This window comes from Chrysemys picta, chromosome 1 (genome assembly GCF_011386835.1).
Source record: "Chrysemys picta bellii isolate R12L10 chromosome 1, ASM1138683v2, whole genome shotgun sequence".
Lineage (NCBI taxonomy): Eukaryota > Metazoa > Chordata > Testudines > Emydidae > Chrysemys > Chrysemys picta.
In genome coordinates this window covers 61,817,316-61,839,889 of record NC_088791.1, presented here as the reverse complement: position 1 = coordinate 61,839,889, position 22,574 = coordinate 61,817,316, and the positions used below count along the sequence as shown (strand labels likewise).

At 45.8% G+C, this 22,574-nt stretch overlaps 1 protein-coding gene across 7 annotated transcripts in view; it reads right to left on the bottom strand.

The window, feature by feature from the left end:
* Positions 1-1,496: 1,496 nt before the first annotated feature.
* Positions 1,497-22,574, bottom strand: part of MON2 (MON2 homolog, regulator of endosome-to-Golgi trafficking) — a 180,742-nt gene continuing 159,664 nt past the window's right edge. For 6 of the 7 annotated variants that reach the window (XM_065568308.1, XM_065568270.1, XM_065568361.1 and 3 more), the window contains 3 exons: positions 22,310-22,517; positions 15,687-15,769; positions 1,497-2,183 (listed from right to left, as the gene is read on the bottom strand). In XM_065568308.1, the coding sequence (XP_065424380.1) occupies positions 2,020-2,183; positions 15,687-15,769; positions 22,310-22,517 (455 nt within the window). In that variant the 3' untranslated portion in view covers positions 1,497-2,019. The remainder of the gene's footprint in view (positions 2,184-15,686; positions 15,770-22,309; positions 22,518-22,574) is intronic. The other variant, XM_065568400.1, reaches the window with a different exon arrangement.

The window sequence follows — 22,574 nt, the reverse complement described above, 5'->3', positions numbered from 1 at the left end:
TGGAGCATAAAAGGAGCAAGCATTTAAAAACTGTGGTTGCCTAGTACTATGCACTAACAGACTCTTTAATTCTGACCAATTCATAATGAAACACTCTACTAGCAACTCCTTCAACTTTACATCAATTCTACGATTGCCAATTTTGGTTGGACGTATTTCTGGAGGTTTCATCACATGACATTATTGTTAATTAAAGATTAATATTTAATTCCTGGAGACTTCAGGACAATCCTGGAGGGTTAGCAACCCTAATCTATTCACATAAACCAATGGATATCTTTTAACCTACAAAAGTGTATGCATGATCCTTGTTTTTAATATCTGCACCATATTTTAAAAGTCCAGAACCTAAAGTTAATCTATATAATCCAAAGGAAGTTGTCTGCCCAATTTTTAAAAGCACTGAGTACCCAACTCCTCCCAAGGACCTCGTCTGATTTCATAAAATCATAGAAATGTAGGCCTGCAAGGAACCTCGGTAGGTCATCTAGTTCAGTCCTCTGCACTGGGCCAGGACAATAGCAGCTATTAAGAATTCAGCACTTTGGAAAAAACAGGCAGGTGCCTAGCTGTGGACGTAGGAGTCTAACTTTAGACTTATGTTTTTAAAGCTATATTTTAAAGCTCTTCACATGGATGATAATAAATACCTAAATACAGGTGAAATATTACTGAAACAATTCATTGAATAGGAATATAATATGCTATGTCACAATTCAACTTTATAAAGAGTAGTACTCAAAAGTATTCTGCTTCAACTATGTAGTACATGAAAGGGAAACAAAATTCACATTTTACTTCATGACAGAAAGTTTACTGCACTTCTAAATGAATAACAATCTTCAAAAATACACTTCTCATGGTTTATATCACGCGCACATTTTATACTTGAAGGTTAGAACAATTATTGTTTGGGCTGAAAAGACAGTACAAAACAGAGCGCTTAAGATTACTGAAACAAACAAACAAAAAATTACAGCCAAATATATCAGATATTTGAAATCACCTTTCTTGGATCATAATTCAAAGACAATGACAACTACCATTATGGACAAAAAAGAGATATAAATCCCAAATATGAAACATTCTTGTAAAGCAGGACAACTACCAAAAACAAACATAAAAATGGAAAGACTTAGGTAAATGAGTATGTTGAAACAAATATTTTGTGATGTGAGGTACGGTAGAGGTGGAGTGCTACAGTATATTTCCATATATTCAAACTCATTTCAAATCACCTACTTTAAAGTCTGAAATCAGCAGATCATTGGCTGTTTGCTGTCTTTCATCATATGACCTCTTTGTTGAGATAAGATACATTCAAATAAGCAAAAAAATTAACCGGATGATCAGATATGAATAACCATATCTGCCAATTATGAAGGCAAATTGTACGTAAAAATGCAAGCCTACAACTTAGTATTCATAATAAATACATTTTCAAGCATTTAACATTATCAAGATTTTAAAAAGAATTTAAATAATAAATGCAACTATTTTATACAGAACTGTACCATTTATTATACACACAAGTTCATCAGTTCCCTTTGTTTACAAAGGCTGGTTACAGATAATCATATGGAATGTTACAGTACCATCTTGCATAAAATTTTAGTACAATTTTGTACTTGAAAAAATGGTGCAAAACACCAGCCTAATCAATCTGACTGAATTGAAATACTTTTTTTTAAATTACATCATTAACACATACACCACAAGCTGTACATAAGCCCACTTTTCAATCACCACTTCAATATATTGTAGCAAGTACATTAGGTTGCAACTGATTCCATCTAGTCAGTTAAATTTATTAAAGGCTTGCACTGCTACTCACTCTGGAACCTTTGAGCTGTAAGCTTGTATGCATGAATTACAAAGCTCTTGTTAGTACAATTGTAAGGTCAACGCTGGTTGCCAAGTACTAGTATCAAGAGATTTCCTCAGAGAAGTCTCAGTTAGGAACAAACATTCTTTTTTGGGATACTTTTTTTCTTTCAAAAATAAAAAAGTTTTATCTTTTCAAGACTCTCCATTCTGTACCTTGGGTGCTGGTGGATGCATAAAGTCCTTAAAGGGAACTAGTGCCTCCTTGAGAGCAGAACAGACTTCCGAGGATGAGCAAGTGATACATTCAACTAAAGTTGGGTACAACGCAATAACTTGTGCCCATGTGTTTGCATCAACTGTAATAGAAAAGTACAAAATGAAATAATGTAATATTGTTAATCATTTTTACAGTAGAAAGGCATTTTTAATTAATATGTAAAGAAAAACACTAAGAAAGTTATGGGACACCAGATTTTTACCTCAATATCTCATTGAGTCCCAAATGGTATTTTTTTTTATTACGACATAAGGGGTGAAGATGTATATTCAGCACAGGAAGACATTGTTAGAAACCAAAAGTCAAAAAAAAAAAAAAAGAAAAGACAGTTACCTTTTCCGTAACTGGTGTTCTTCAAGATGTGTTGCTCATATCTATTCCACAATAGGTGTGCATGCTTGCCATGTGCACCGGTACCAGAAGTTTTTTCCCTAGCAGTACCCGTAGAGGAGCGCCCTAGTGACCCCTGGAGTGGCGCCTCCATGGCGTGGTATAAGGGGCACTACGCGCTCCCCCCACCCTCAGTTCCTTCTTGCCAGACAACTTTGACAAAAGGGAAGGAGGGCGGGATGTGGAATAGACACGAGCAGCACATCTCGAAGAACACCAGTTATGGAAAAGGTAACTGTCTTTTCTTCTTCGAGTGATTGCTCATGTGTATTCCACAATAGGTGATTCCAAGCTATATCTGTTGGAGGTGGGAAGGAGTTCACAAACTCTCGGGACGGAGAACGGCCCTGCCGAACCTGGCGTCCTCCCTGGTCTGAGAGACAATCACATAATGCGAGGTGAACGTGTGAACTGAAGACCACATGGCAACCCTACAAACGTCCTGAATGGGGACAAGGGCCAAAAAAGCAGCCGACGAGGCCTGCGCCCTAGTCGACTGCGCCTTCACAATTGGTGGCAGAGGGATTCCCACCAGGTCATAACAGGTACAGATGCATGAGGTGATCCAGTTGGAGAGCCGCTGAGTGGAGATCGGCTGACCTTTCATGCACTCAGCCAAGGCGATGAACAGTTGCGAGGATTTTCTGAACGGCTTAGTCCGCTCCAAGTAAAAAGCCAGAGCCCGTCGCACATCCAGTGTGTGGAGGCGGCGCTCCTCACTGGATGCATGAGGCTTGGGGCAGAGGACCGGCAGAAAAATGTCCCGACCCATGTGATAGGCAGAGACCACCTTCGGGAGGAACGAAGAGTGGGGGCAGAGCTGGACCTTATCTTTATGAAAGACCGTGTACGGGGACTCGGAGGTCAGGGCCCTGAGTTCCGAGACCTGCCTAGCCGACGTGATAGCAACCAGGAAGGACACCTTCCATGAGAGGCGTGACCTGGAGCACATGGCTAGCGGCTCAAACAGGGGCCCCATGAGACGGGCCAACACCAGGTTTAGGTCCCACTGTGGGCCTAACATATGGGAAGAGACGATTCAACCCCTTAAGGAATCGGCCAGTCATAGCATGGGAGAGCCATATCATGTGGCCCTGCATCAGCGGATGAAAGGCCGATATGGCTGCCAGGTGCACCTTGACTGACGAGGGCACCAGGCCCTGGGCTCTAAGGTGAAGGGGGTAGTCCAGAATAAGTTGGATTGGGGTGGCCACCGGGGTAACTCCCTGCTCGTCCGCCCACCTGGAAAACCGAGACCACTTTGCCAAGTAGGCTCGGCGCGTGGAGGGCCGCCTGCTTTCTAGGAGGATGCGCTGAACCCTTTCCAAGCACGTCCTTTCCTCCCTACCTAACCATTGAGCAGCCATGCCGTGAGGTGGAGTGCTGCTAGGTTTGGGTGGAGGCGGCGGCCTGGGTCCTGGGAGAGCAGGTCCAGGCAGGATGGCAACAGCCACGACGGGGTGACTGCCAGGCCCGTGAGGGTCCCGTAACAGTGCTGTCTGGGCCAGGCTGGGGCCATCAGAAGGACCTGGGCCTTGTCCATCTTTATCTTTTCCAGGACCTTGCCGATCAGTGGGAATGGGGGAAAGGCATAGAGAAACTGGCTTGACCAGGACAGGAGGAAGACATCAGAGATAGCGCTCCACCCCTGCCCCCCGAAGCAGAACCGGGGACAGCGACTGTTCTGCCGAGTCGCGAACAAGTCCACCTGGGGAGTTCCCCACACTTGGAAAAGTCTGTGCACCACCTCTGGGTGGAGAGACCACTCATGCTGAGAAGAGAAGTCCCTGCACAAGCAATCCGCCTGCACGTTCCGGGCGCCCGGCAGATGGAAGGTCTGTAGGCAGATGTCGTGGGCTATACAAAAGTCCCACAGCCTGAGGGCTTCATGGCAGAGGATCGGGCCCCGCCTTGTCTCCTGATGTAGAACATCAAGGCCGTGTTGTCCATGAGGACCCTGACCACCCGTCCCTCCAGGTGCGAGCGGAAGGCCATGCACGCCAGCCATACCGCCCTGAGCTCCTTGACATTTATGTGGAGAGTCAGATCCTGATCCGACCACAGACCTTGGATCTGAACATTCCTCACATGGGCCCCCCATCCCAGGTCTGATGCGTCAGACACCAATTCCAGCGATGGGGCCCTGCCCCTGAGCGGGACCCTCTTGGCGGGGGGACTACCACCATAGGGAGGTGGTCACTGGCTCGGGCACCGTGAGGACTCTGTCCATCCTGTCCCTGGCCTGGGAGAACTCCGAGGCCAATCAGAGCTGGAGGAGCCTCATCCTGAGTCTGGCATGACGGACCACATACGTGCACACCGACATGTGACCCAAGAGCTGGAGGCACGCTCTGGCTGTTGTCACCGGAAACCTTGTGACCGTGTCGATGAGCCCCTTCAGGGTCTCGAACCTCTCCAGTGGGAGGGATGCTCTGGCCGACGAGGCGTCCAGGACTGCCCAGATAAACTCTATGCATTGTACTAACGTGGACTTGGTGTTGTTTACCAACAGGCCCGAAGTGGTGCACATGGACAGAAGGAACGCCATGTGATCCCGCACCTGCGACTGGGAGCTGCCCTTGACCAACCAGTTGTCCAGATAGGGGAAGATCTGGACCTCCCCCGGCGCCTGAGGTAGGCCACCACCACTGACATACATTTCATGAATACCCTGGGGGCAGTGAACAGGCCAAACGGGAGGAGTGTAAATTGGCAGTGTTCCTGCCTCACCGTGAAACAGAGGAAGTGTCTGTGCCCCTCGAATATACAAATGTGGAAGTATGCGTCCTGCAGATTGAGGATGGCGTACCAGTCCACGAGATCGAGGGTGGCGTACCAGTCCCCGGGATCCAGGGAGGGGATGATGGAAGCCAGGGAGACCATGCGGAACTTGAGCTTCACCATGTACCGGTTAATGCCTCGCAGGTCCAAGATGGGCCTGAGCCCCCTTTTGGCCTTCAGGATAAAGAAATAACGGGAGTGGTACCCCTTGCCTTTGAACTCCCTCGGTACAACTTCCACCGCTCCTAGGCCCAGGAGACGCCACACCTCCTGCTTGAGCACAGCCTCATGTGAGGGGTCCCCCAGGAGGGATGGGGGCGGGGGATAGTTGGGCGGGGAGGAAATAAACTGGAGGGTGTAGCCCCGGGAGATGGTGTTGAGGACCCATCGGTCCGAGGTCAGCTGCGACCACTCCGGTAGGAAAGCACACAACCGAATGGAAAAGGGAAGCTATATTGAGGGTGGATCCCTGATGAGAACTGGCAGGGTGCCCCCGAGCATCCCGTCAAAACTGCCTTTTCCTCACTTGCTTGCCCTTGGAGGACCCAGGCCATTTTTCTTCCAAATGAGTCCAGCCTCCTCGAATTTTTATTTTTTTGGGTAGGGGCTGGTTGGCCCTGCCGTTCCCTGTAGTTGACCGACTCGACCACCAGGGAGTTAGGAGCAAGGTGGGTGTATAAGTATTCATGCCCCTTGGCGGGTACAAAATACTTGTGTTCTGCTCTCTTAGAGATGGGAGCCAATGAGGCTGGGGTTTGCCACGGGGCATTTGAAATTTTCGCCACCCCTTCATGGAGAGGCAAGGCCACCCTGCCCTGTGCCGAGGAGGACAGTATATTAAATAGGGAGTCCGAGGGCTCCTCCATCTCCTCTGCTTGGAGGTGGAGGCTTGATGCCACTCTTTTTAAGAGCTCTTGATGGGCCCGAAAGTCCTCCTGAGGGATGGAGGGAAGAGGAGCCATAATCGCCTCATCTGGGGAGGATGGAGGCGGCTGGCATGGTACTGTGTGTGTCCACTGGCACCGGAGGGTCCAACACCTGGTTGGTCTCCAGGCACAGTGCTGAGGATGTACGTCCTACCGACTTCTTCCTCGGAGATCTGGAGAGGGAGGTCGATGGTCCTTCTGAGGCTCCGGCCACCGAGCAAGCCTACCACTGGGCAGACTGTTCGGCCTGGATGGCCTGGCCCATCAATGGACGACTACGAAGAGAGGCCGGGCTGACATAGACCTGCCGCTGTCCCTGGATCAGGAGGAGCGGCGATGCTAGGAGCAATGCCAACCACAGGACCGCAATCCCACCGTGGAGGACTGGTACCGTCAGTAACAGCGGCTCCGCGATCGGCTCCGGTGAGCGGATCCGCGATGGCGAGACGCTGGCAATCAATGCCTGGGGCTGCGGAGGCGGTGCCGTGGCGGGGTCCTGGAGCGGGACGACCAACGGGAACGACATCAACGTTCGTGCCGTGACCGACTGCTACGGGCTTCCGAGATGAGGATCTTTGGCGTCATCTGCCTCGGTCCCATTGGTGTTCACTCTTCGAGGCGGAGCAGTGCCGAGAGTCTCGGTCAGACGGAACCCAACCAGATGGCCTGGTGGGTGTCAAGGGCGATCCACGTAGACTTTGCCCTGAATGGATGCTGGGCGGTGAACAGCGTCAGGAACGTTCCCTCGACCGAGACTGGTACTGAGCCGGGGGCGACTGCGGAGATCCCAGCGGCGGCTTGCCTCTGGAGTGCGGGGCTGACATTGGCAGTGCTCCTGGTACTGGCATGGACATAACATCCCAGGCTGCCTGCAGGGCCTCCAGGGTGGAGGGCATCTGGACATATGGGGAGGCCTGCTCCGAATGGGCCAGGCTACTCCATTTGACTTGAGTCGGAGTCTTAGAGGCCGGTGGGGATCAAGGACTGCCCAACATGGGTCTAGCCTCTGTCCTGGGTTTACTCCAGTGCCGCAGCGAAGGCGGCCTCTTCCTAGCCTTCTTGGCGTGCCCCATGGATTACAAAGCATCCTAGAACCCTAAACTATTGGGATGCTCATCCTCAAAATAGGGAAGTGGTATATAGGCCTCATGCCCATGGACGGGGAGCGGTGCCGACTAATCGATGGTTCCGAAGGGTTGCCGCGCATCGATGCCAACTCCATCAGAATAACCTGGAGCCTGATGTCCCTTTCTCTCTTGGTCTGAGGCTTAAACTACTTGCAAATCTTGCAGAGATCGCGGAGATGGGTTTCCCCCAAACAGCGTAAACAGTCCGCGTGCGGATCACTCACTGACACAGATCGCCTACATGTTGCGCAACTTAAAACCTGGGCCCAGGCGCTCTAGCTAAACTAAACTAACTAAACAACTAACTACAGGTACCATACACTGAACGAACAAGCAGTTTTGGGGATGAGCTACAGCAAAGCTGGAGCAGAGCAGTTCGAAAGCACCTTCACTGGCAGCAAGAAGGAACTGAGGGTGGGGGGAATGCGCAGCGCCCCTTATACCGCGCCATGAAGGTGCCACTCCAGGGGTCGCTAGGGCGCTCCCCTACGGGTACTGCTAGGGGAAAAACTTCCGGCACCAGTGCATGTGGAGAGCATGCACACCTATTGTGGAATACACATGAGCAATCACTCGAAGAAGAATTTGCATTACAAAGCATTCTAGAACCCTAAACTATTGGGATGCTCATCCTCAAAATAGGGAAGTGGTATGTAGGCCTCATAATAAAGTGAACAGAAAAGCCTTTATAAAAATACACTGCTTCAAATTCCAAATCACAAACAGAATGTATATCTAGTTTTAAAGTGTACAGACATTTTAAATCAATATAACTAAGTCAGTTTCTCCTTTGATTACCTCACAAGAACTGAATGTGTGTGTACCCCTGCAACATCTGACACCAAAATGACCCATCCCTCCAGCCCCAATCCTGGGGGCAGGTGCAGGGAGAGAGGCAAACTTTGCCTCAGCCACCCAGAGCAAGAAAAATCTTTGGCATAGCTCTGGTCTATTCTACATAGGGTGTCATTAATGATATGCTAAAGCAGTGGTTTTCAACCTTTTTTCATTTGCAAACCCCTAAAAATTTACAAATGGAGGTGTGGATCCCTCTGGAAATTCAACAAGTGGCTCCTTCCCCGTCGAGCCAACGTGATGGCTACCTGAAATGCTGTTTTCATCAACAAATGGAGGAGTGAGCAGGTAACCATCGGTTCAAATGGAGATCTCGTAAGACATTTAAGAACCAGATTGACGTCCCAAACCAGAATAGGACTTTGGCTGGCAAAAAGATTTCCAAGTCCCCTGAAGAACTTCATTGTTTAGGCTGCGTGTCTGTCATGGAGATCGCATGTGACCTCCATGACTTCTGCAGCGGCCGATGCAGCTGGCTCTGGGGCTGCCCAAGCAGATCAGGCAGCTCGTGGGCCAGCCGAACCAGCCACTGCTGGGGAAGTTTGGGTGAGAGAAGGGGCTCAGGGTGCGGGGTGGTGCTTACCTGGAGGGGCACTCCCCTGAAGCGGTCGGCAGGTTCCTGCAGCTCCTAGGCAGACGGGTCAGGGGGCTCTGCATGCTGCCCCCACCCACAGGCGCTGCCCCTGCAGCTTTCATTGGCTGCGGTTCCTGGCCAATGGGAGCTGCAGAGCCGGAGTGGGTGGGGGCAGTGCGCGGAACCGATCTGGCCTTCCTTCCCCCCAGGTAGGCAGCCTGCAAGCCCCGCCAACCCTCCTCCGCCCAGCACCAGCGGGGGTCCCTGGCCCTGCACCACTGCCTGGCCCCTCCTCCCCTAGCACCAGCAGGGGGTCCCTGGCCCCATGCTGCCGCCCGCCCCCGCCAAAAAACACCAGCTGGGGTCCCGTGTACCGCGCTGCTGCCCTCCACACCCCCAGAGCACCCGCAGCCCCCCGGCCAAGTTTTAGTCAGGGGTACATAGTACAAGTGATGGACAGGTCACGGGCTGTGAATTTTTGTTTACTGCCTGTGACCTGTTCACTACTTTTACTAAAAATACCCGTGATTAAAATGTAGCCTTACTCATCATCAGTGGGTGGGCGAATATAGAATAACCTTCTGTTGGAGAATCGAAATCTGTGATGGCTGCCAGGAGTTCTGTTAGACTCTAACAGAACACAATGACAGCTCTGAGTTTTTTAGTTCTAGAATGTAGTCCAGTATGTGACAGCAATGAGGTTTTGGAATATGTTTTGAGGTCACACCAACAGGCAAATCTTGTCCATTTTTTTAAGTGTGGCACATAGATGGTTTTCTGCTGTGCAGTAGCAACCTGACAGGTACCATGAGCCGAGAAATTGAAAAAACTGCAGGAACACACACACTCAACCAGGGGGCACTCCCAAGACATAGGTGCCACACCATTACAGGTTGTTTTTAAGCCCATTAATCATCAACCAGCTGTGCTTTGAGCAGGAAAACCCTCAAGATTGGGATGAAGGATCTTTCTGTGTTCCTTGGAGAGGAAATGAGGAGCAACCAGGAGAGTGATCAGTGAGTGAACAGCCAGCTGTATCACATAAGGAAACTATGTTTGTCAGGGTCAGGTCAGGACTGTTAGAGTAGCTCTGGGTTTGTCCTTTTTTATTTTGAGTAGAACTTTAGATGTTAGAGGTGTCAGGGGAGAATGAGCACAGTAGACTCCACAACCACTGAAGATGAAAAGCATCCCCCAAGGATTGATGACCCAGCCCGCCTCTGGTGCAGAACTGGGTACATTTCTTATTTTATCGCTGTGGCAAACAGGTCTATTTGAGGGGTGCTTCCCATCATACTTACCACATTGTTGGATTACGTGGTAAGTATGATGGGATCTCTCTCACTGGTGGTTTTAAGAGAATTGCCTGCTCAGTGTGTGTGCAGTCACATTCTCAACTCCTGGGAAGTACGCTGCTGTGATGACTATCTGATTCCGTATGCACCAACTGCAAAGTCTGACAGATGGAGGGGGATTTTACCTCCCCATGCTGGTTGATACAGAACATGAATGACACGTTGTCCATCATGAGCTTTATGTGTTTGCCTCGGATTAGCGATAGAAACTGGAGCCAGGCATATCTAACTGCCCTAAGTTCCAGGAGGTTGATGTGCAGAGTGGTTTCCTAAGGCATCCACCTGCCCTAGGCCATGTGGATGTCTAGATGCACTCTCCACTCCAACAGGGATGCATTTGTCATTATAACAACTGCTGGGGAAAGGCAGGTGAAAGAGACTCCTGCACAAACATTATGAGGGTATTTCTACCACTTGCGAGATTCGTTTATGAAGGTGGGTATGGAAAGTAGCATAGTTAGACTATCTGTTCAGTGCATAAACAGTCTTGAAACACTCTTGAAGGCATCACATTCGTAGTTTTGTGTGGTCTATAACTAAAGTACCAGCTGCCATATGCCCCAGCAGCTGATGACAGCTCTTAACTGGGGTTTGAATGCTAATCTGGATTGTGTTAACTATGTTGGATAGGACCACGAATATGTGCATTGGAAAGCAAGCTCTTGCCACTACTGGACCAAGATTGGCTCCTATGAATTCGAACTTTTGAAAAGGGGTCAAGGTGGATTTTTGAATGTTGAAATGCAGGCCCAATCTGAGAAAGAGGTCTATGTCTTTGCAAGTTGTCTGAAGTTTGGCCCAGGGAGTGACCTTTCAGAAGCTAATTATCTGCATAAGGGAACATCAGAATTTCTTTTCTGTGAAAGTGTGCCACTACTACTGATGTACTACTGATGTGATATTTGAAAAGACCATTGAGGTAGCTGATAAGCCAAAAAGGAGCACCATGTACTAAAAATGGTCCTGACTGAGAATAAAACATGGAAATCTTTTGTGGGATGAGTGGATTGTTACAAGGAAATATGCATCCTGAAGGTTGAGGGCTAAGAGCCAATCCTCTTGGTCCAGTGCCAAAATAATTGTTGAAAATGTTGCTATTTTCAATTTTTGTGCCTTCACAAAGGTGTTGAGTAGCCTTAAATTTAGGATGGGTCTCCAACTTTTTTTTTTTTTTTGAACCAGGAAATACTTGGAATAAAACCCTTTCCCTCTGTGATGCATGGGAACTGAATCTATAGCACCCAAGAGTAAAAGAGAGTCTATTTCCTGTCATAACAGGCTCTCGTGAGAGAGGTCCCTGAAGAGGGACAGGAAAGGGGACTTGGAAGGCAGAAGAGAAATGAAGTGAATGATCTCCAAAACCCATTCATCCGTAGTGACAGATTCCCAAGTAATAGATAGAAAGTGTAAACACTTTCGGTAGGCTTGGGAATCTATCACTTGGTGATTGCCGAAGGGAGGAAGGAAGGAGAAACATTGCAGTTGGTATGAAAAGGGGACAGCAGCTCAGGACCTCAACCACCCTGTCAAAATTGGTGCTATGAGGTGGAAGATTTGTGAGGTGGAAGATTGGGAAGTGGGTGATTTTCTCCTCTGGAACCTTTGTCTCTTGCACTGAAGTTCATGTGGCCTCTGGGAATTGAATGGGGCAGGATATCTGTGCTGACTGGGACCTACTAAACTCTCTCTTTTGGATACATGTATAGATCCCCAGAGAAAATGTAAAGCGGCCTTTGGAGTCCTTTAATGGGTGCACTCATCCTGTGCTGTCAGTGAACAGTTTAGTATCCACAAAAGGAAAGTCTTCGACCATATTCTGGACCTCCTTTAGAAATCCTGAGAGCTGAAACCAGGAGGTCCTCTTCAAAACTACTGCCATAGAAATAGACTGAACAGCAGTATCAGCAATGCAGAGATGGTATGGCAAGCAGTTGGCCTTCTGCAATAATCGCCTGAAATTGCTGTGTTCTGCTGGTAGATATTCAATAAAGGAGTTCAGCCTGGTATAATTTGTATGGTTGTACTTCGCCATTAATGTCTGGTAGTTGGTGATTCTGAATTGTAAAGTAGCTGACGAATATTGTTTTCTAAAACATGTTGAAGCACTCTCCCACCTTACCGTGTCCTAGAGCTCAGTGTCCAGCCCAAGCCCAAACGTCTACACCGCAATTAAACAGCCCCTTAGCCCAACACCTGTGAACCCAAGTCAGCAGACCTGGGCCAGCTACGGGTTTTTAATTGCACTGTAGACATACCCTTAGTGGCCAAGGAGTGAAGGAGGCATCTCCTAATGAGTTATGGTGGCATCCCTCCCCTCCAGCAAAATTGTGGGAATTTCTTGTTGTATGGCATCAGGAAGAGGTTTATCCCTGGACAGCCCTAGGTGAGCACTACCTGTAGGATAGGATAGCTCAGCTCCCATTTGTAGTCCTCACAGAAATGTCTGTTCAGTGTTTCTTCTATGATGCTTTGCAAACCTGATAGAAATGCCACTGAGGGTTATGCACCAGTTCCAAATTTCATTGCTTCTGTGCACAAGGATTGGGACTGTGCTCCCCCTCAGCAGTTTACATAATATATAGTAGCTCTGTTGTCCATCATGTCTCTTCTGAGTGACCCTTGATTTGGGGTAAAAAATGACTGCACTTATATTGAACTGCTCTGAGCTCAAATAGATTGATGTGAAGAGCAGACCCCTAATGGGTCCACCTGCTTTGTGACATGAGATCACCAGCCTAACAGAGAGGCATCTGTGATGATTGTCATTGTGGGGGGGTGAATACAAGCATACCTTGCAGGGATCCTTCTACTTACAGAGAGTTGAGAACTCAGAGATAGACACCCTCTTGGACAAGCTGTGCTTGAGGTAGGCTTGAAGGCATTGGGAATGCAGTCTGGCATGAGGTCTTACAAATGTACAGGCTGCATATGGCCCACAAGCTGCAGATAGGCCCTGGCTGTAATTTGTGTGTGGGGATTTAATACACATTACATTAAAACGTTTAAATAAAATAAATAAAAAAACAGATGAGCAAGCTAGCTAATTTGAAGTTAACTGACACCGCAAAACTCTGTCTCTAGCACAGGCAGCTGAGGAAAAAACTGGAGCGGCAGCAGGTTTCAGACTGGAGCACAAGGATGTATTAGGCGCAGGGGCAGACACTGCTACCAAACACTCGCACACCCATAGGGACAACTACTCTAAGAACCAACTATTTATCAGGGATGGGGTAGATACACAAAGATGACTAACCTGCCTCACAAAGGAAGAGCTGACAGACAATGAAGTTATGTTGTGGCTTCGTGTGCAAGTTAACCATCTACTATATAAAGATGAAGCATTTTCAGGTTAGTAGGTCTCCAGGGTTTAATGTAATGCATGCTATCCTTTAGGATCATAAACTGGATAGAAAATCTCAGATACAGTGGGTTCCGCTTATTAACAAACTCTGGGTTTCCAGCAAAAGTTTCCATTATCCAGAAGTTGCCAACAAGTGGAAGGCAGGTTTGTGGGGCTGTGGCCAAGAAAGGAAGTGCTGGGACATGTGGGTGCAACCTGGAGAGCGCATGGAGAGATACCACGCAGCTCTGTGTGTCCTCGTTACCACCATTCCCTGTGGAAAGCCCCAGCATCGGGGATGCAGCCCCCAATCCTGCTACTAATCTGCCCACAACCTCCCCTCCCGGCCCACAGTGCTGGGACTTTGGCAGGAGATACAGGCACCCCAGTCCGTTACCTCCTTTGCTGGCAGCAGGTCTCTGGGTGCAGTTGGGTTTGTGGGGCTGCAGCCAGGGAAGGTACGTCCCAGTGCTTCCTTCCCTTGTGGAAGTCCCAGAAATCTGCCTGTGGCTGGGACCTTTCTTCCAAAAAAAGTTCTCAATAGTGTCATGCAGTTGCCACTATTTGAACCCCATTAAGTTAATGTGATGGGACTGGTTCCTGGCAAAATGTTGCTATTAACTGGGGAAGTTGTTAATATCAGGATTGCTATTAAGTGGAATCTACCATATTTTGCTCTTGTTTTGCACGTTATTTCAGAGACAAATGTACTGCAAGAAATTTATGTATGATTTTATAGACTTCCAGAGTTGGCAAAAAGAAGCAGCTTTTTAGCAGTCTCCATTCTATTCTTATTGAAAGCTTTCTTAGTTTTGTATTTTTCTCTTCTGTTTGTGCTAAAAAAAAATGTAGAGAAGTTTTTAAGGGATTTTCAAGCAGCACTTTAAGAAACATGGTCATGCCTGAAAAAAATGTGAGCCTCCTTGAAAAGTGATAGTTAAAAATGTGCTTCTGATTGGGGTAGGAGAGGAAAATAAAAACAATTAGTCATCCAAAGTGATAGCTGCAGCAGTCTTTTTGAAGCTTTTCAGTAACCAGGCCTCTTGTCAATTTCAGAACCCTTCTTGAATGCAAGAACAGAGATAGCAGAGGGCATGAAAGGACAGCACAACACATATCCGTGATAGTACTTCTCATCCAGTTCAACAGCTGGGAGTTTTAAACTATATGCCTTGTTTAGTTTGCTGTCTATTTTTATCTCCCTGTCAGAAAGTTTTTTCCAACAGCATGAAGTTTTACTTTTGATTTTGGAATACAATAGTTAATTAAAGATTTGAACCAATACAAAAGAGCTAAGGGAGTGCATTGAAAATGACCTAATGGGGCTCAGAGGTTGAGAGGTGACTGACACTCCCGTGTCTGAGGATAGTGTGAGGAGTCATGGAAATAAAAAATTATATTTAAAACACTAAACTGAACGGAAGGAAAATGAAAAAAAACAGAAGAAAGACTCAGTGAAGCAGCGAAGTAAAGAAGCCGAGTGGTGCTGAGTGGTAGCAGGAGAAGCACAGCTCTTGATGAACATTCCTTTATTGACTATGGTCAAGAATGAACTGGATATAAGTTTTCCAAGAGCAACAGTTAAGACTACCAGTGAACACTGCCCATAAGGACCAAAAATGTTCTAAAAGCTACAGGAGTTCTGCTTGTGCAGCATTAAGGAGCCAACACTCAGAAGTAAAAATATTACACAGACGGTATCTTTAGAAAAGTAAATTTATCCCTATCTTAATCTTAATGGACCTAATAGTGAATGAGAGCTTTAAGACTGAATAGAATATGGTCTGGATAAACAAAGATTTAGCAAGATTAAAGGATGTAGACTACAATGGGAGATAAAGAAAAGATACAAAAAGAAAATTTCACTCTAAGATCTTATCATATTTTATAGTAATATTTACCAAAACATGTTTTAGATTAAGAAAGGGCATTGGTACCTCAGCTGGAAGCTTTCTACTCTAGTGATACTATAGTGATATTCTTTTGTCAAGTGCTGTGAGAGTGACTGATGAAAAGCAATATATAAGAGTTAGATATTATTTTATTTATGTAGGCTGATGGACCCGTTAAAGAGATGTTTTAAAAATTTCTACTTGGCACCTACACAAACATGAAAGGGCAAATTAAGATTCATATGGATGATACTTTTCTTGGAAATAGTGCTTTAGATATATTTTTTGCACAAACATATTAGGTACATAATTTTGTTTAGACTTCTGATTAAAACAACTTACCATTTTCAGGCTGAGTTTTCTTAAGGGAATCTATTAGAGTACTGACAGCTTTTAAAACGAATATGATTTCTGTTACTTGCTGCCTACAAGGGGAAAATATATAAACTATCAACTGTACAATTTCAAAAATGTTTCCCAGAATATGATTTTTCTGTTGACTTATATAGCAAATACAAAAACAAATTTTGAACAATAAAACCTTTGACACGCAACCCAGTGAAACCAAGGTTATCTAATGCTGTAATTAACATTCATCTTTAACTGATGTCATTTCCCCACATACATGTGACCAATTTATATTTAATTTTTTGAAATCATGTCAATACATAGGCCTCAATCATGCAAACACTAATATATGTGCTTAACTTCAAGCATATAAGGAGTCTCACAGAAGTCATTTATTCAATCACGTACTCAATGGATAAAATTTTCAAAAGCTTTTAAATGGAACTGAGATGCCTAAGTTATTTAAGTGTTTTTAAAAATGTTACCATATATTTATGTTCAGTTTTCTATTTCAACAACAACGATGGTATGACTAATGCTTCAGAATATTACTACTTTGCTATTATTTTATTTTATTTTTAGGAACTTTAATATTTTCTCATCAACCTATCAATAGCTCTGCTAGAAATTAAGGAAGAGATGGTTACAGAAACTTTTCAGAGACAATGAAATACAATTGTACTACTATATATTGCACTCCTGAACTCTGGGTAATAGTCCTGAGGATAACTGCTTCTTAAAGGCCCTTCCAATCAATAGCCTTCCCAAATTTGGCATTTGATCTGAAACCCCCTGCCCTTACACATTCTTCCATAAGAAATAGTAACTCACCCTGTGCAGTAACTGCAGTTCTTCAAGATGTGTCCCTCTATGTGTCCACTCTAGGAGCATTTGTGCCCCTTGTACTTCCATGGGAGATTTTTCATAGCAGTGTCTGTTCAGCTGAGAATTCATGTTACTCCACCTTGTGCTCCATGGGCGTTGCTATATAGCACTGCACAGGCTAACCATCATCAGTTCCTTCTCTACCGTGAAGCCCCATGACAGGTAATTGAAGCAGAGCAGAAGGAGGGTGGGTACTGGAACACCATCAGGTCATACATCTCGAAGAACTGCAATTACTGTACAGGATGAGTAACCATTTCTTCTTCTTCTTCAAGTAGCGTCCCTATCAGTTCTCCACTCTAGGTGACTACAGAGAAGTTCTCTTTTAAGGAAGAGGCGGCTTTGGAGTCTAATTCAGTGTGAAAGAAAGTACTGCTGAGCCAAACACAGTATCAGAAGCAGAGTCGTGAATTATAGGATAGCAGTCAGCAAATGTATGCATAGAAGCCTGTGTTGAGGCTTTACATATTTCAATGATAGGAACATTCTTAAGAAAGGCTGTGGAGGTGGAAATAGATTTCAGAGTGAGTTTGTATGTCAGTGGGTGCTTCAAGATTATGAGTTCAGTAGCAGTTACTAATACAGTCAGTTATCAAGCTAGAGAGCCTCTCTTTAGAGATTGCACCTCCTTTTGCTCTGTCTGAGATCAAGACAAAAATCTGGAGGTCTCCCTGAAATGTTTAGTCCTATCAAGGTAGAAGACAAGGGATCTCCTGACATCAAGTGTGTGGAGCAATGCCTCCCTCTTATCTGGTGAGGTTTATAGTAAAAGACAGGGAGGTGAATGGGCTGATTAATATGGAAATCAAAAGGTACTTTTGGCAAAAACTTGGGGTATGGTCATAATGTAACGTTGTCTCTGAAAAATATGGGGATTGTGCCATAAAATGAGGAGTATGCCATAAAAGCCCCATTTCCCCCATTCAGCGAGCCAATGTGATGGCAATCAGAAATGCCAATTTCACTGATAAACAGAGTTGTGAGCAGGCTATAGGTTCAAACGGTGGTCTTGTAAAGCATTTAAGAACCAAACTGAGGTCCTGAACTGTAGTAGGGCATTTAATTGTTAGAAAAAGGTTGCACAGGCCTTTGAGGAACCTCATTGTCGTTGGGTGGGCAAATACAGCATAACCTTCTACTGGAGGATGGCTGCCAGATGAACTCTAATGGAATTCAGTGATAATCCTGAGGTCTGTAGTTCTAGAATGTAATCCAGTATGTCTGGCAGCAATGAGTTTGAGATCACACCAATGAGCAAATATTGTCCATTATTGTAACTGTAGGGTGTAGACTGTTTTTTGCTGTGCAGTAACCCCCTTTTTACTTGCTGTGAATAGGCAGTTTCTATGCCCATGCTTTGAGGTGAAGGATTCTAAGACGGGTGATGGATCTTCCCACTCTTCTAAAAGACGATAGGAGGAGTGGCACGAAGAGCAATTGGGGAGAACACTGTCATCTGTATCAAATAAGGAAACCATGTTTGTCAACTCTGGCCTTGTCCCTTTTTATTTTGAGTAGGACTTTGAATATTGGAGGAGTTGGGGGGGAACGTATACAGAAGACCCAGCAACCACTGGAGGTGAAAGGCATCCCCCAGGGATCAATGACGCAGACTAGTTCTGCAGCAAAACTGGGTGCATTTCCTGTTTATTGCTGCGGTGAAAAAGTCTATCTGACGAGTACCCCATTGGTAGAATATGTGGTGAAGTATGGTTGAATCTATCTCCCACTCATGGTCTTGAGAGAAGTGCCTGTTGAGTCTGTCTGCGGTCACATGCTGAACTCCTGGAAGGTATTTTGTGATAAAAATCTGATTTCATATACTCCAATTCCAAAGCTTTATAGCCTCAGCAAAAGGAAGGGGGATCTTGCTCTTCCTTGCTGGTTTATATAAAACATTTATGACATGTCAGTCACGACCTTTATGTTTTTGCCTCTAATTAGTGGCAGAAAACTGGAGACACACGCATCTGCCTGCCCTTGATACCAGAGAAACCCCTTTTTGAAGGCCCCAGACTCCATCTTGTATCCCAGGCCTCCATTTTGAATAAGCAAGAGTCACTTCACTATTAGATGAAAACTGTAGGTCATGTAGTACTGATATTGGCAGAGGAGAAGTTGACAGGGAAAACAGTGGTGAGATAACATTGACCATGAGGCTGGGGACCTTCTGGCTACATTAGAGACAATGTTGCAAAGTGGCATGGACAACCTGAAATGAGGCAGTTGTTGATCATAAGACTAGGTACATTATAAACTATGTTGCAAAATGGCAAGTAATGAGTTAACTGTTGATCATGAAACCAGGCATGTTAGAAATAAATGTTACAAGTGGTATGTGCTCTGGAGAGTTCTGACAAAAAGATATTAGCAAAAGCAAGCAAAACAACATGTCAATCAAGCCTGTCAGAAGAGGAACAGAGGACAGTGTTCTGTTCATTTGCTTTGCCTGTTCAGTACTGTCCATTCAGTTCAGTAGAGGGAAAAGACCAGGAGCAGTTCAATAAAGAGGGAAAAGACTAGGAGCAGGAGAGCACATGAAGATCAGAAGATCAGAGAGGAATAATCTAAAGACAGTTACCAGGAACTGTCAGCGGCCTGTGAATGACCGATCACCATAAGCAGGGTACAGCCACTTAGCATCACATCAAACTGTGTGGTAATGTAGTTTTGGGGGGTGCTTTAGCCTGTTGTGTTGGGGATTTGTGTTACTGCGTTGGGGATTTGTGTTTGCACCAATAAAAGGGTGACTTGTTTTGGAAAGATACTACCTGGGTCAATCATTTATCAGAAGTCTGTATACATGTCCTCCAGGTATTGCTTTAGCCACCCTGGAGACTCATACCTGATGGTTAATAGGGTGGGTTGTTTTGAGGGAGTCTTTGGTAAACCCTGGAGGGGTCACTAGGTGAGCTACTGGAGGGATACCTAAATTCTGTTTCCAGGGTAACACTGAGTTCCAGGAGGAAGATATGCAGAGAATTTTCTTGAGGCATCTACCTGCCCTGAACTGTTTGGAGTCTAGATGCGCACGCCATCCCAACAGGGAAGCATCTGTCATTATGACAGTCGTTGGGGGGAGGACAGATGAAGGGGACTCCCGCACACAAGTTGTGAGGGTCTTTCCACCAACTATACAGAACTGGGTATGGAAAGCAACATGTTGAGACTGTGTCTGCTAAGCGAATAAACCATCCTGACCTACCCTTAAAGGCATCACATAAGCAGTCATGTGTGATCTATAGGGCCCTACCAAATTCACGGCCATGAAAAATGCATCACAAACCGTGAAATTTGGCCTCTCTGTGAGCTTTTACCCTATACTGTACAGATTTCATGGGGGGAGACCAGCGTTTCGCAAATTGGGGGTCTTGACCCAAAAGGGAGTTGCGGGGGGGGGGGGGGGGCAACAAGGGTATTTTAGATAGGTTGTGGTATTGCCACCCTTACTTCTGTGCCGCCTTCAGAGCTGGGGGTCTGGAGAGTGGCGGCTGTTCGCTGGGTGCCCAGGTCTGAAGGCAGCGCCCTGCCAGCAGCAGCGCAAAAGTAAAGGTAGCAATACCATGCCATGCCATCCTTACTTCTGTACTGCTGCCTTCAGAGCTCGGCAGCCGGAGAGTGGCGGCTGTTGACTGATGGCCCAGCTCTGCAGACAGAAGCGCAGAAGTAAGGGTGGCAATACCATACCATGCCATCATTACTTCTGCGCTGCTGTGCTGGCGGCGGTTCTGACTTCAGAGCTGGGATACTGGCCAGCAGCCGCCACTCTCCAGCTGCCCAGCTCTGAAGGCAGCACCGCCACTAGCAGCTGCACAGAAGTAAGGGTAGCAGTACCGCAACCCCTGCTACAATAACGTTACAACTTCCCCCCACCCCCCACTCCTTTTTGGGTCAGGACCCCTACAATTACAACAACATGAAATTTTAGACTTAAATAGCTGAAATCATGAAATTTACTCTTTTTTTTTAATCCTCTGACTGTGAAATTGACCAACAGGGACCGTGAATTTGTTAAGGGCTTAGTGATCTATAATGAAAGTGCCAGCCACCATATGCCCCAGTAGCCAGAGACAGTACCTGACCAGGGTCTAAGGGCTGATCAGAATCGTATTGATTAAGTCTGAAGGGGACATAAACCTGTGCACTGGGAGGAAGGCTCTTTTGCACAGGGGTCAAGGTGGACTTCAAATTGCTCAATTGCAGGCTCAGCTTCAGGAAGAGTTCTATGGCTTCGTACATTGCCTGAGAAGTCACCTCCCAGGAGTGTCCTTTCAGAAGCCAATCGTCTAGGTAAGGCAACACCAAAATTGCATTCCTGCAGAGGTGAGCCACTATTACTGACATGATCTTTGAGAAGACCCAGGGGGCATATGATAGGCCAAAATGGAGCAACCTGTACTGAAAATCATAGAAGTGTAGGACTGGAAAGGACCTCAATAGGTCATTTATTCCAGTCACTTATGCTCAAGACAGGACTATGTATAAATAGACCATTCTTAACAGGTGTTTGTCTAATGTATTCTTAAACCTCCAATGATGGAGATTCCACAACCTCCCTCGGCAATTTGTTCCAGTGCTTAACTACTCTGACAGAAATTTTCCTAATATCCAACCTAAACCGCCCTTGCTGCAATTCAAGCCCATTGCTTCTTGTCCTATCCTGAGATTAAGGAGAAAATTTTTTCCCCCTCCTCCTTGTAACAACCTTTTATGTACTTGAAAACTGTTATGTCCCCCCTCAGTCTTTTCTTCTCCACTAAACAAAACCAATTTTTTCAATCTTTCCTCATCGGTCATATTTTCTAGACCTTTAATCATTTTTGTTGCTCTCCTCTGGACTTTCTCCAATGTGTCCACTTCTTTCCTGAAATGCAGTTCCCAGAACTGGATACAATCCTCCAATTGTGGCCTTATCAGTGAGGAGTAGAATGAAAATTATTTCTAGGCTTGCTTACCACACTCCTGCTAATACATCCCAGAATGAAGTTTTCTTTTTTGCAACAGTAGAACACTGTTGACTCATATTTTGCTTGTGATCCACTATAACCCCCAAGGTCCTTTTCTGCAGTACTCCTTCCTAGGCAGTCATTTCCTATTTTGCATGTGTGCAATTGATTGGCACTGGCCTATTGCAAAGCATAGGAATCATTTGTGGGATGGGTGGATTCCAATGTGGAAATATGCATCCTGAAGGTCTAGGGCCAAGAACTAATCTCCTTGGTCCAGTGATGGGATTATCGTTGCAAGTGTCACCATTCTGAATTTGAGTGCCTTCACAAAGGTACTGAACAGTCTTAAAACTAGGCTGGATCTTCAACTGCCACTCTTTTCTGGGACCAGAAAACACCTGGAGTAAAACCCCTTCCCCTCTGTGCTGTGTCGGAAATGGTTCTATAGCATCCAGGTGTAGAAGGGGGTCTATTTCCTGCCAAAGCAGGTTCTCATGGGAAGGGTCTCTGAAGACTGACAGGGAAGGGGGGTTGTCAGGTATAAGAGGAAATTATCTCCCAAACCCTCTTGTCCATAGTGATGGACTCCCAAGACCACTGCAAGGTAAAGGCGGTCCCGAAAGATGAAATATTGCACCTAGGGTGGAGCACCCATATGGACACTACTTGAAGAACAGATTTTTTTGGGTCAAATTATATTCTTAATTATAAATACATTTTTTTCTCTACCATAAAATATTGGCTTGCCTTTTTTTTTTTTTTTTAAATACATACAGTACATACCGTGGAAGAGGACATTTGCCACTTAATCTTTCATCTTCTATGTAGCGATGCAGTACATCCTGTGATCTTTTCAAGAGTACAGACAGTGCCATTCTAGAGATGTATCCTTCCTGAGGAGTTGTGACTTTATTACTGAATGAAAACTGAAGCAGTGTTTCAAAGCACATCTTAGAAAATTCTTCTCTCATTCGAATATCTATTTCTGCTTCTGTCAAAGTAAAATAATCTTTAATAGTGAAACAAGCATAGTAAACATACCATATTT